The 14138-nt window shown below is 36.3% G+C and overlaps 2 protein-coding genes across 3 annotated transcripts; both read left to right on the forward strand.

The window, feature by feature from the left end:
• Window positions 1-1430: 1430 nt before the first annotated feature.
• LOC130746195 (F-box/kelch-repeat protein At3g61590-like) lies at window positions 1431-4521 on the forward strand. Of its 2 annotated transcripts, none has more exons than XM_057598745.1 (2): window positions 1431-1758; window positions 3081-4521. In XM_057598745.1, exon 2 carries the CDS (start codon window positions 3103-3105, stop codon window positions 4318-4320), a length of 1218 nt encoding a protein of 405 aa, XP_057454728.1. In that variant the 5' UTR covers window positions 1431-1758; window positions 3081-3102; the 3' UTR covers window positions 4321-4521. The 2 variants fall into 2 exon arrangements, with proteins under 2 accessions (XP_057454728.1, XP_057454729.1); XM_057598746.1 differs by lacking the exon at window positions 1431-1758 and adding an exon at window positions 1776-2376.
• An 8553-nt stretch (window positions 4522-13074) lies between these two features.
• Window positions 13075-14070, forward strand: LOC130746196 (uncharacterized). Its single transcript, XM_057598747.1, has 2 exons — window positions 13075-13352; window positions 13434-14070. The coding sequence occupies exons 1-2, from the start codon at window positions 13203-13205 to the stop codon at window positions 13716-13718; spliced, it is 435 nt and encodes a 144-aa protein (XP_057454730.1). The 5' UTR covers window positions 13075-13202; the 3' UTR covers window positions 13719-14070.
• The last annotated feature ends 68 nt before the right edge of the window (window positions 14071-14138 follow it).

A 14138-nucleotide genomic window follows, 5' to 3' on the forward strand; every position in this document is an offset into this window, starting at 1 on the left:
TCACTGTCATCAAGGCTAACTTCACTGTCATCCTCATCATCTGAATTACCAATGTAATCTTCATCTTCACTTGATGGATTTTCACCTTTAGGTTGAGCTAGCACAAGTTCATCATCAACTGGCACAAGTTCAGCTTCAAGTTGAGCTAGCACAGGTTCAGCATCAACTACCACAGGTTCACCATCAACTTGCACAGGTTCAGCATCAACTACCACAGGTCCACCATCAACTTGCACAGGTTCAGCTTCAGCTTCACTTTGAGGTTGAGGTTCAGGTGGGGCATGAGATATTAGTTGAGCATCAGAGTAAGAAACTATCTCAAGATGACTAGGTTGAGCAACAAAGCAAGAAACTATATCAACCTCATCATACACCACATCATCATCAATTACCAGGTTATCTAAAGATCCAGGAACATCAGTGAGTTTCTCAATGTAGAAATTGACAATATCACTCCCACTGTGCTCTTTGAAGAACCTCAACACATCTGCATCATCTACAAAGGGTCTCAAACCATTTTGAAGCCTAAACTCAGGTTCAAGGTACCAGACTTTAAATGAGCTATAACCTAGATCCCTAGCAATACTGTTCAACCCAATTGAGTTTAGGGTATCAATATCATATTTTTCGAGCTTCACACATTCCCCATCAATATATTCAGACCTAGGGTGAGTCACAAACTTCCCTCCATGAAAAATATTTACAGGTAAGTACCTAGAATCCAACAACCACAGTAAAGACCTTCAATAAATTAACACCACCAACATATTCTATGTAGAAAACGACAGAGAAAAGGCCATAAAGGTACCTCGGAGGAGTGACCTGGTGGACCACAACAGGAGCTACAGGGAGCGTTTGCCTTGGATTCCCTGCGACAGAAGATCCTCCCCGTCCACGACCTCTCCCTCTCCATGCCACGCGCACCATCTTTGGCTGAGCACTGTTGGATTCGAAACTTGAAGAAAACCCGGAACTTCAGGGGTTGAAGCCGCACCAACCTCACAATCTCTCTTCTCTTGCTAAGTTAGGATGAAATTAGGGTAAAAAATTGGGGGAATCGTGTTTGTGTATTGAGGGGAAATTTCTGGGTAAAAAAAAGTTAAAATGAAAAAGAAAATCCACGTCACGGGCTCTGTTTGGTCAAACTAACGGAACTTAACATAAGGGGCTGGATCGCACATTTTTGAAACGTTGGGGGGTGCCTGACCGCTACACGGGGGGGCCCGATCGCTCATTTTTGAAACATCAGGGACCCAAAATGAAATTAAACCTAAAAAAATACTGGATATAAACTTTAATGTAATTTATGCTTAATGAAATTAGGTCATGAAATGAAAAAAAGAATATAATAATAACCCTTTCCCTACACGGCTACACAGAAAGCACCATCAATACCAACGCCAAAACCGCACTACAATTTCATGTCTTTTGTTTGTGTCGAATTAAAAAAATCAAAACTTTATTTTCTTTTTCTCTCTCTTTCCCTCTTTTATGTCTCTCTATTCATTCTTCTCAGTGTGTTGCTTGCTTCGCCTTGTTTATCAACCAAATCTAGATCAACCCATTTGCTTCTTCTTCCATTTCAAGCAAATTTCAAGCGTGCCCATTATGTTTTCACCAAAAAGTTAAATGCTTTTGTATTTGCTTTTGATTCCCCTTCAGTAATAATTTCATCAATCCCAAGTTTCTTTCTTCTTCTTTGGCTGAATCAGCTCACACCCTTTTCCACAGTGACACTGCCAGAGCCTTTCAACCAAGGTATTCATCTCTTTGTGATGGGCTTTGTCTTACAATCCTCAAAATATTTTCTTTTAGCCCCTTTTCAATGCTTTTGTGGTTGTTTTTCTATTCTGTGTTCATGGATCTTGATGTGTTTTTTGAATTTGATATCTGCTTGAAATTGCTTCTTTAGTCATCTGAGGATTGATGAGGTTGGTTTTTGCTTCATGGGTATTAGGGTATATAACCATTTGATTCCTCTTCCCCCACCATCTTTTTTGTTTTTGTTTCATAGCTTAAATCATGTCAACCCTCTTATGGAGAATTGTTGTTCTGCCTCTAAATGTTGCTTCTTTGTGCAGAAAAGGCAATTTGATTTTTGGATGAACAGTTTTTTGGATTTTTTTATTGTTTTAAAATTTGGCTTTAGCACCATTTCAAATGCTTGTAAGGACTCATCAACTTGCAGTGTTTTCTCTATTTATTAGGCATTTGTTTTTTGTTAAACTATTCTTATATGTGAATCTTGACATCTTTTTGCTTTCGTCTGTTTGATAAAAATCTTCCCTTGGGTTATACGTGGTTTTCATTCACTTATGCCTTATATTTTGATGCCAAATTCCAGAGCTAACAAGAATATGGTTGTCTTTTAGTATGGTGAGCTGAGGTTCATATTGTATGTATCTGGATTTGTGAGAAATATCTTATGTTTGATAGTTCTTTCATATTATTAGAAATAGATTGTAATTTTTTGTTTCTCCATTTCATATTGAATATGTTTTACCTGGCTATCTGATACTAATGTGGTATTAAATCCATTAGCAACATTGGTTTCAAATACCAAATCCTTTTGTGGATATTTTCCTTCTGTAGGGGTTTAGCTTTAATTGCTATACCAAATCATTTCATGATCTTACTAATAGTAAGGGGACTAGACTGGGTTTTCTAATTGAGTAAGCGCCGTACTCCTTTCCGTTACCATTTAGACTTCTAAATACCTAATAGGACGATAGGTGATTGCTATAAGTCCCCTTTGGATATTTTCAGGTTCAGAATTTGTATAGGTTTCTTCTTAAAAGGTGATGAATCTTTTCTATGAGCCTTCTTATCTTGTTAAGTTCAGATGGTTGTTCCGTTCCTGTATTTTATCTTATTCATCATTTGATTATTTGCTATGCACTAGATGTTTTTTGTTGTGTGTGTGATGTTTTAGTTGTCTCTTTCTTTCTTGTGGCACTTCACCGTGTATTGATGTGAATTTCCATGATCTAGTATATGTCAGCTTGAACTATGATTTTCTTTCATATTGGTGTTGGTATGTTTTAGTAATTACCTGAGTCTGTTCTCAATATTTTCATCAGGCCTTTCCTTTCCGCCTCTATTATGGCGGGAGAAACATCATGGATCAGCGACTATGATGATGACACACAAAGTGAGACTAGAGACTTGGATTTATTTTTGGAACAAGGTGAGGAAGTTGATAATGAAGGAACTGCTGTTTCAATGGATATAATTTTGCCTGATGATCTGTTGGAGCGTATTCTAGCGTATCTCCCCATTGCAAGCATTTTCAGAGCAGGTTTTGTGTCTAAAAGATGGTATGAGATTGTTACTTCAGAAAGGTTTCTATGGAACCTTTCACGTATGCTACCACAGAAACCGTGGTACTTTATGTTCACTAACTCTGATGAACCAACTGGTTATGCTTATGATCCCCTCCTTCGGAAATGGTATGGAATTGAGCTTCCCTTCATTGAAACCTCTAATTGGTTCATTGCTTCATCATTTGGCTTAGTTTGCTTCATGGACAATGAAAGAAGAAATGTGTTATGCGTGTGCAACCCAATTACCAAATTCTGCAGGAAGCTTGAGGAGCCTCCAGGTTTGAAATTTCCTGATTACAGCTCATTAGCAATCTCAGTGAACAGGGAATCCCTCAGTTATACTGTGGCAATTGTAAAATCAAAGGAAGTCCCTGAAAACTTTTTCCAGTGGGATGTCTCAATTCATATATACAATTCAGCAAGGGAGACATGGGTGACTACTCGGAGAGAGGTTTTGATGGGGTGGAGAGGAGGTGATGAGAGTGTGATTTGCAATGGCGTTCTATACTTCTTAGTCTACTCAACTGGTGGTGGTCATCCGGAGATTCGCCATGCACTTGTTGCATATAATATCTCTGATCATTCATCCCAAGCTAGCTTGAGAAGGAGCTTTATTCCTGTACCGTGTTCTCTTACATGTGGCCGTCTGATGAATCTGAAGGAGAAGCTCGTGATGGTGGGAGGAATTGGTAAACATGACCGCCCTGACATAATTAAAGGAATTGGCATCTGGGTTCTTCATGATACGAAATGGGAAGAGATAGTAAGAATGCCAAATAAGTACTTCCAAGGCTTTGGAGAGTTTGATGATGTTTTTGCTAGCGGTGGCATAGATGATCTAATATATATTCAGAGTTACGGATCTCCTGCACTTCTCACATTTGACATGAGCATTAAACAATGGAAATGGTCACAGAAGTGCCCAGTAACTAAGAGGTTTCCTCTACAGCTTTTCACTGGTTTTTGCTTTGAGCCGAGGCTTGAAATTGCTCCATAGTTTATTCTCCATAGGATCAAGGGTTTCTATTGGCACGTGTGTGCAAGTTTCTGCCATTTACTCCATTGTTCTTGAGTTGAAATTTGATATGATTTCTGTGTTTCAACAGTTCAAACAAAGTGTACTTGCTGATAAAGTTGGTTATTCATGAATATTGGAATATTATCACAGAATTTAAAATACAACTGAGCTATTCTTAAAGGCTTTTTTATTCTCTCTATTTTGATTTGTTAGTTGTTTACCCTGAGATATATATATATCTGCATATCTCCTGCATGGTTTGCTGTTTTTGTTAATCAAAGCAGAACAACATTTCACACATCTGTTGTTTAGCTATAGAGTTCTCATTTACTCTGAAAAATGGAGGTTGTGGTGCATCTAAACTTCTTCGTTTGATTTTATAAAAAAACTGCCTTTGTAAAATTTGATATGAAGCTAGTTTACTAATTAGTGGAGGGTTTTTATTCTACTTTCTTTATCCCTTCTTAATTTAGCCGGTATGTAATTCAAGTTACATATAGGTTCAACAGCTTCAAGAACTTGTATTAGATTCAGAAAATTTAAGGCGTGTGCTTTAGTTTAGTTGTTGGTAATCTGTTGCATGGATTGGTTAGGGAAGGTGGTTCTTTGTTCCCCTGCTTCATCTGTCTCCACACCAGGTAAAGTCTAATTTTGTGGAGACTTAATGGAAAGAATTTGTTTTTTCTTATGTGGTTATATATTTGTTAACTGCATGTCTCCTTAGTGATTTGAATGGACTAATTCTTCCAGTTGCCTAACATATGAAATCTCTTTTATTTATTGCATTTTCTTACTTGAAAACTACACATACAAGTTTTTTACAGAAGTAATTTTGACTAGCTTCTCAACCTTTATGATCAATTCTAACACTCAGAAACTACTACTCGCACAAACCTTTTACAGAATTAATATTTATTCCGCTTCTTTTTCTTCAAAATCAATTCTAACACTCATACTAATCACAAAAGTTCTTTTACAGAATCAATTTTAAGTTAAATATAGAAAGGTTGCTAGTTATGCTCACATCACAATCTTTAGATTTGAGTGTGGCATGTTTGTCGTCTGTAAATCATATTATTTTATAACCTGCTCTGTGATGGTTGGTGGAGAAGTGAGGTCCACGACTGCTGCTCTAGAAAAGCAAAGGTAGGTTTTCCTTGGTGGATTGTGACAAATAAAGCAGCTTAAACAAAGCTTGCTTTTCAAGATGAAATTTAGAATACTCATCAAACAGCCCCTTAGAATATTCAAACGGCTCCTCAAGACTCAAGAGGCCTGGGGAGTGTGAAATTTGCCGTGTGTGATCGATGGAGTTCACAGTAGGACACTAGAGTCACATCCTATTGGAATTTAGTGATGACTTAATTAAGTGCATTTCACTGTGTTGAAAAATACTTATATACTTCTGAATTAATTGTATGCTTCAGTTCATAATCATGTTCTAGAATAATAACTATAAATGGTGCATGAAATGTAGCTTGAGACCAGTTCTCACACTAATTAGTTTTTTTTTTTTGGGAAAATTCGTCCGAGCTTCTAACTATTTTTTAACAGGATTTGAACTCTAACCCTTAACCCTGCAAATCCCGTAATTTCCCTTAGCTATGATTATTAACTAGTGAAAAAAGGAAAAGCTTACTGACTCAACCTTATTTCACCAGGTTTAGACCAATTTAAAGATCAATTGGTTTTTTTGGAGATAAAATGAATTGGACACTTTACTAATCCACTTTTAAAATTATAAAATTTTATTCAAAATTGATTATGATTAGTGCATGTTATATTTCTTTCAAATCTTTATTTTAAGGAAATTCACCTAAGTAACCATGATTAATATAAATCAGTGTGTTTGGAAATTCACCTAATGAAGCATAGTATACGAGCATGCTTTGGATCATACTGTGCCTACAAAGTATCTCATTTGGTAATAATTTGAAGAAGATGACAATAATCTCATTATACTATTTCCCCATTTGTCATTTTTGTGATATAAAAATACTAGCAGATGCATTAAATGGTCATGGATGTTGTTCTGTGTTTTTTACCTCTCTCTACATGGTGTTAGGTTTGGTACCCCACCTATTGGGTTTTGCACCCCACTTTATTTAATACGGAATTTAAAGTTCCATATTTAATACGAATAATACGGAACTTAAAAAACCGTATAGTATTTGATCATATGTGACACATTTTCAACCATTCATTACATACTAAAAAAATACGGAATTTTAAATTTCGTATTGAATACGGAAATTTAATTCCCATATTGAATAAAGTGTGGTGGCAAACCCAAACCGAATAGGTGGATGGTAAACCCAATTCCCCTCTTTACAGTTGAATTGAAATCCAATGTTTATTCGTACAAGGGACAAGAGTACTACTCTTATGCATTAATTGGAAGGCATTGTCAAATCACCACAAAAAGAGAGCTTGGCCGCAGGAAGGAATAGAAGGAGAGTAGAGAAGAAGAAGCACATGGTGTGATCACTGTTCGGTCTCAAGTCACAACAGCTAACAAACAAAAAAAGAATAATGTTACTCACACACCTCTCTTTTGAGGTGTGTGAGGTGGAATGATGAGAGAGATAGGAAGAAAAGAAAAAGTAAGGGAGAGAAAGTATGAGATGTGATAGATGGTAAGAGGAGAGAGATAGAAACAAAAAAAAGGTAGAAATGAAGTGTTTTAAAAATAAGGTGTGAATATATCATTACTCAACAAAAAATTATCTATAATGATAAACTCAAACCCCAACCATGTGAATGAGATGAATAACAACGAAAAGTACCCTTTGTTTTACAGCTATATATGAGGGTCCTGTCCTGTAGCTTTAATGAACACCTCCTTGCTGGACTTTCTATATATTCCAGCTTGTTAATATCCTGTACCTTGGATCCGTTCCTTTTCAATTGTGTGAAGCGATGAATTTATGGTCAGAAACACAAAACATCCAATACTTATTATTACTCTTTTGAATTTAGTTTGTTTTTGAATATTAATTAAGTGTGATGTGAATAGAATTTTATTTTAGTTTATAATAAGAATTTTTTTCACTTTTTATAATGAAGTGAACACTAAATTTGTTTACAGGGTTAATCTGGTACTATTGAGTATACAAATCTAATGTAGTAATCAAGTCTTTACATTAGTCATTATTTTCCTATAAATTTATGGATGTAATGGTAATGCAAAAAATAAACTTTTAAATTAATTGAAATAAAAAATGAACATAACTCTTTTTGAATACGTGACCTTCAATTATTGAATGTCTGCCTAAAGATGTTTTACACTCACAGCAGAACAATTAAACTCTAAATTTATTTGTAAATGTAATATATTGTGAGGGTAGTTTTTTTAAAGGCTTAATTGCAACTTTGGTCCCCGACGTTTATCAATGCAACGATTTTGGTCCCCCACCTAATTTAATTACATGGATGGTCCCCGACGTTGTAGGCCGTGTGCAACGTTAGTCCTACCGTTTATTTCTTAATGAAGGAGGTTTACGTGGACGTCCAGTTGGAGAGAGAAAGGAGGTATGAGGAGAGAGGGAAGCACGCGAGTATCACGTGACCCTTATCTGAACCCATTATACCCAAACCCCTGACCTCCCTGGAACGAAGAAGGTAACGCGATTTAGATCCCCAGGGTTTCAGATTTGGGTATAATGAGTTCATATAAGGTTCACGTAAGTTCACGTGATACTCACGTGCTTCCCTCTCTCCTCAGATCTCCTTTTTCTCTCCAACTAGACGTCCACGTAAGCCTCCTCCATTAAGAAATAAACGGTAGGACTAACGTTGCACACGACCTACAACGTCGGGGACCATCTATGTAATTAAATTAGGTGGGGGACCAAAATCGTGGCATTGGTAAACGTCGGGGACCAAAGTTGTAATTAAGCCTTTTTTAAATTATATTTTGATGATATGTCCATACTATTTAAAATTTGTGTTTTTACGTCATTTTTTTGATAAGTACTTGTATTTATAGTTTAGCGATATTGGATAATTATGGATAAATGGTTTCTATCCAGCCCAAGATTTAATAGATGGAATCAGATCAATAACAAAGGCCAAAAGGCCCATTGGGAACTGAAGAAGAAAATGTTCTGTGTCTAAAATCCATTTGCCACTTGCGGTAACAGAGCTGGGCTCGGGTATTTGGTCTTCTGTTTTCAAATAGCCCTTTAAGGGTTACATTGCACAAATATAAAATTTATCTTATGCTAAAATCTAACTTTGCATTAAAAATTGACCCAAAAAAAAAACTTTGCATTAAAAGAATAGGAATGACAAAAAGTAAGATCAAGATACCAACACATTGAATATTTGACCACTTGACCAAACTATGATATTGTGTTTGGAAAAATTTATTTAAACATATTTTATAGCTAATTGAGTTGTTTTGTATATCTATTAATTAGTTGTTTTGAGCCTATTTTGATAAAATGTATAGATTAGCTTATGATTATAAGCATATGCGTACCTATAGCCTATTATACTCATGAATAGGAGCTTAGGCGTTTAGCTGAGAAGATTAAGGGTTTGGATCTCTTGCGTCTAGTAAAATCTTAGTTGGTGAACATCTATCTTTTTAGGGAGATTCGCCAGCGCCCTTATTTAAGAGTGGACTGTTATATTTATTTATTATTATTTCCGTCTTTTGTTATGTGAATTAATATTATAAATTAATTAGAATATATTTTGTTCAATCATTAATATCAATTATGTAAATTAGTAATTTAATTTTTTTACATGTATTATGATGGATGATAGATTAAGCTTTTGCTATTAACTGTCTTATGATAGTTTAGATCAATTAATCTTGCCTAATGAGTTGACTTTGGTCTCAACTAGTAATATATAAGTTGTACTCTATTAGACAGTTTATTCTGAAAAACAAATTATCAGGTCTAGAGAGTAGTTTCACGTGTCTTTTCACTTTCATACTGGTTAAACACAACAGACTCATGGATTCCTCAACCATGTCAGCTGGTACACAATCTATTCTTATGACGAATCAACATGCTATAATATATGCCTACATGGTTGTATGATCTCTTAGGATCATTTTAAAATTAGCATGACATCTGTTGGTCTCCCTTACATATCATTGACTCTCTGTCTAGTAGTCTAAATGTGTTTTTTTTTCTTTGTTCTACCTTTAATTTCTTTTAAAAAAAGTTAGGTCAAGGGATCTAATATTGATGCTGTGCTAGCTTTTGGAAACCAATATAAAATTTGCCTTTTCAAAAGTTGAGGTTCCTTTCATTCTCTGTTGCATTACTCTCTTGCATGCTGTTTTACCTTGTTTTTCTTAATTGTTTCTATTCTCCGAAGTCCAAGCACTGAACATGTTGCTTGTAGGCGCCAAACCTAATGCTGTTTGTGACAAAGAGAACAACACTAGTCTTTTGTTGAGTAGTTTTGCTGTCTTTGTCGGGGAACTTTAAATATGCTGCACAATTGCACATGATAATTTTCATGATTTCCTCATAAAGTTCAACAATTTGGAGGAAGGGGGGGGGGGGGGGGGGGAGTTCAGGATAGGGAAAATGGTAAATGAATTTACACCATTTACACGGGCTTTGAACCACAATCAATTAAAGAAGGAAAAGAATTTCTACAAAAGTAGACTGATAACGTGAGTTTGCATATTAGTTTAACATTTTGTCCTTAAGTATTTTGATTCTCAACTTTTATGAATGAAAAAAAAATTCTCAATCCAACTTTGTAGTTCCTTTAAGAAAACATGCGTTGGAATTTAGGTGTCTATGTAACACCCTAACCTAACTAATTCCAATTTAAAACCAAACACAGTCTAATGCATTGATAGTGAGACGTGAGATTAATCGTGTGAGATAGTTAACCTTAAAAATAAGAGTAAACAGCCATTTTGGTCCTTGGTTGTGTATAGCTGTGACGGAATGGTCCTCAGCTTTTAAAAATGGTCGTTTTTAATCCTTGAATGTGTTGACGTCGGTCAAGTTAGTCCTTTTTTCAATTTTCCGTTGGTCCCTGAGACGGAAAATGCCAAATATCACGTTTTTTTACACGTTGGCATCCTACGTGGCTCTCCAATGGTTAGAATGAAAGTAAGTAAACACATTCAGGGACCAAAATGACGGTTTACTTCAAAAAATCACTTAACCATAATCTTCAACCTCATCTTCCCTTCATCCTCAATCTCACCTTCTTCTTTCATCATTTCCATAAAACAAACACAAAATCCTCAAATCTTCATCCTCCATCATCTTGACATAAAACTAAAATCATACCCAAAATAATCTCAATTCTTGTTCGAATCAAACTAAAAACCATACCCAAAATAAAACAAAAAATGAATTAACCATTAAATTGACATAAATCAAACAACATATGCCAACGGAATTTGAATTACACTTGTACAGATTTTTTAAAGTAGACTCGCATAAAAAAAGGGAAATAAAAGATCAAACAGGGGTCAAAAGCCATGAACTTTAAAGTCGTGTGCTAATAACTGGCACAAAATAGTCAGATCAAAGACAAGAAAAAAAAACTTTCTTATTCAATTTTGCTGCAAATTCATTCAATTTTTCCATCCCCAAAAGCTTGGAATAATTTTGTTGTTTGACTTCATCCCCTAAAGCTAAAGCTAGGGGTGCGCGACCTTTCCTTTTTACTTCTCCAAATTTAAGGAACCCAGAAAATGTCATAAACTCTATCTCCCAATTAAACACAAATTTCGTTGTTTGACTTTACCTTCTTTCTCACTTCTCCAATTTCTGAAACCCTAACATCATGAACCAGATCAGCCCACACTACTAGATCTGAAATCACTCGCTAAAAAATGAAGTAGAAAGAGGACCTGTTGAAGGAACGCATCATCATAACCGGGCCACCACGCCTCCAACCACCGTGCCTGCAACCCCACGTTCTCAGTCCTGTAATGCACCACCTTCTCGCCGAATTTCCAATCAAACCCATCAACGAACCTGCGAGGAGTTTGATGGTGAAAGTGAAATTGTTGTTGGGGGAAATGGGGGTAGGGTTTGGAATTGGGTTCCGGAGGGTGAAATTAGGGTTTGATTCTAGGATTGAAGATGGGAGACAGGATTGGTGGAAGGTGTAGAAGATTAATGCGGCGAGGGAGATGAGGATCAGTGGGAGCATGTGCCTAACCCTAATCCCACCATTGTCCATTGGTAAGGGTTGAAGAAACACTGACAACAAAAAAATAATGAATAAAAAGACCCAAAAATGAAGAATAAGAGATGAGTAACATGAAGTTGAAGAAACACTTTTTTTGGGTTTTTAAAGTTTAATGGTTGAATATGGAAAAAGATGATGGAGGATGAAGATTTGGGGATTTTGTGTTTGTTTTCTGGAAATGATGAAAGAAGAAGGTGAGATTGAGGATGAAGGGAAGATGAGGTTGAAGATTATGGTTAAGTGATTTTTTGAAGTAATTCGTCATTTTGGTCCCTGAATGTGTTTACTTACTTTCATTCTAACCATTGGAGAGCCACGTAGGATGCCAACGTGTAAAAAAACGTGACATTTGACATTTTCCGTCTCAGGGACCAACGGAAAATTGAAAAAAGGACTAACTTGACCGACGTCAACACATTCAAGGATTAAAAACGACCATTTTTAAAAGCTGAGGACCATTCCGTCACAGCTATACACAACCAAGGACCAAAATGGCTGTTTACTCTTAAAAATAATGTCCAATCACGATAAATGTGGTCCTCTCATAAAATTAACTTGGACTTCGTACTAAATGCAATTTAGCCAACTGGATACATTGGCTGTAAGGGTTGGTGGCGATGTTGGTGTTGAAATTAATCACCTTCTTTCATTGTAAGAATATATTGCTCATTTGCCATTGATGTTGATGGGAAGATAGAAAATACAAGGTCTATCCACAAGAGCACAAACCTCCTTTATCAATAGTACCCTTGTGCATGAGCTTTTCATGATAAATTTTGTCAAGATTTGGATGACATTACTGGGAAAGGAGGACCACAAGTTCCTCTGGTTGATGTCTCCATGAGGATCATAATGGTCCATGTGCTTAGTATTGCACCCAATTTATGGACCATGTGTCCCTAGCTTGAGCCCAAAATCGGTGCACTGACAAACACAACACCAGATATAGAAGCAGCATGCTTTCGACCAAAAAAAAAAAGAAGCAGCATGCTTAAAGTTTCAAGTTTCAACCTTACCTGAGTCACGTTTTAGTCATAATTAATTACATATATATGGATATATAGTCTCGAACCAATTCAAGACCACTATGATCTTATAGATTCCATTAGTTGAAAGAAGGCTTAATCCTCAAATTAGTCCCTGTCTTTGTTTCGCCGTCTGAACCAGGTCCCTGACCGGAAAAATTTGTGGCATCAATCCCTCTTGTTCAAAAATGTTTGGAGCCAGTCCTCGCCGGAGCTCGGAGCTCCGGCGAGGGATGAAGTGGCATGCTGACTGTGTAAATAAATGTGACGTGGCACTTAAAAAAATAAAAAAATAAAAAAATAATATAACTTAATATAATAAACACATAATTAACCCAATTAAACTTAATCTCATCCTAAGTCTAAACCTAAACCTAAACTAACTAAACATTCCTAATTCCCCAGCCACCCCCAATTTCCCAATTCCTCAATTCATCAGAAAGTGAATGAAATTAGGGTTCATACCCATTTCCCCAATTCCCCATTTCCTGAATCGGGTTCATACCCATCCGCACGCGTTCTCCTCTTCTCTTCTCCTACTTCCTCTTCACACCAGTTCCTCTTCTCTTCTCCTACTTCCTCTTCACACCAGTTCCTCTTCTCTTCTCCCTGAATCGCGTGCGTTCCTGTTGTCTTGAGCCTTGAAGAATGAATTCTTCATCCGCTTCGTCCTCCCGTTCCAGGACAATGTCTGCAAGTGGAAAGGCCAGGTGTCAATGTGGTCTCACTCTCATCATCTACACAGCTGGTACTCGAGAAAACCCAGATAGGAGATTTTTGAGGTGCAGAAGATGGCAAGTAAGTGAATGAATGTATTTAATTGAGGCTTTTTAATCTCATGGTATTCATCTTGTAACCCAATTGCAATATCTGCTGCAGTTTCCAGATTCTTGTGGTTTCTTTTTCTGGATTGATGAACCACTTATGGGAAGAAATGCAGCTCAGGGAAGGCATGCTCAAGTTGAAAGTGATGCAATGAGTTTAAATTCTGAGATTGGTAATGGTCCTGTCACCTCTGTGCATGTTCTTCCTGATTTGAATAAAAAGATTAACAAACTCAAGAAGAAGCTTGAAGTTGAGAGATTCCAGAAGAAGATTGCATGCTTGTTCACTGTCCTTGCAATGATGGTAGCAGTGTGGAGTTTATGTATTAGAAAGGGTTGAAAAGTTTAGTTGAGGGATGGTAGTATGGAGTATGTAGGCTAAGGAAGTATGGAGTATGCCTGTATCTTGTGTATGGAAGTATGTAGGCTAATGAAGTATTTTGTATATCTATCATGTACTTATTGCAAGGATTCCCTGAAGTTAATGAAAAGAAGAATAGTTGTTGGGCTACTATTGATGTCATTTATTTCTTTTGGTTCACATTGAACTTCATTCATTATACACATTGAATAGGCTCATTGAATAAGATTAAAATGACACAGCAAAAAGAGGCATCTAATTAGAATTAGGTTAACCATCAACAGCAATACATAAGGAGTTAAACTACTCCACTAGTCATTGTTTGAACAAAGATGAAAGGCTAGGATAAAACATAGCCTAAAACATAATCAAAACACTTATAATTCAGCAAGTTGGTGG

The sequence above is a fragment of the Lotus japonicus genome, chromosome 3 (genome assembly GCF_012489685.1).
Source record: "Lotus japonicus ecotype B-129 chromosome 3, LjGifu_v1.2".
Taxonomy (NCBI): Eukaryota; Viridiplantae; Streptophyta; class Magnoliopsida; order Fabales; family Fabaceae; genus Lotus; species Lotus japonicus.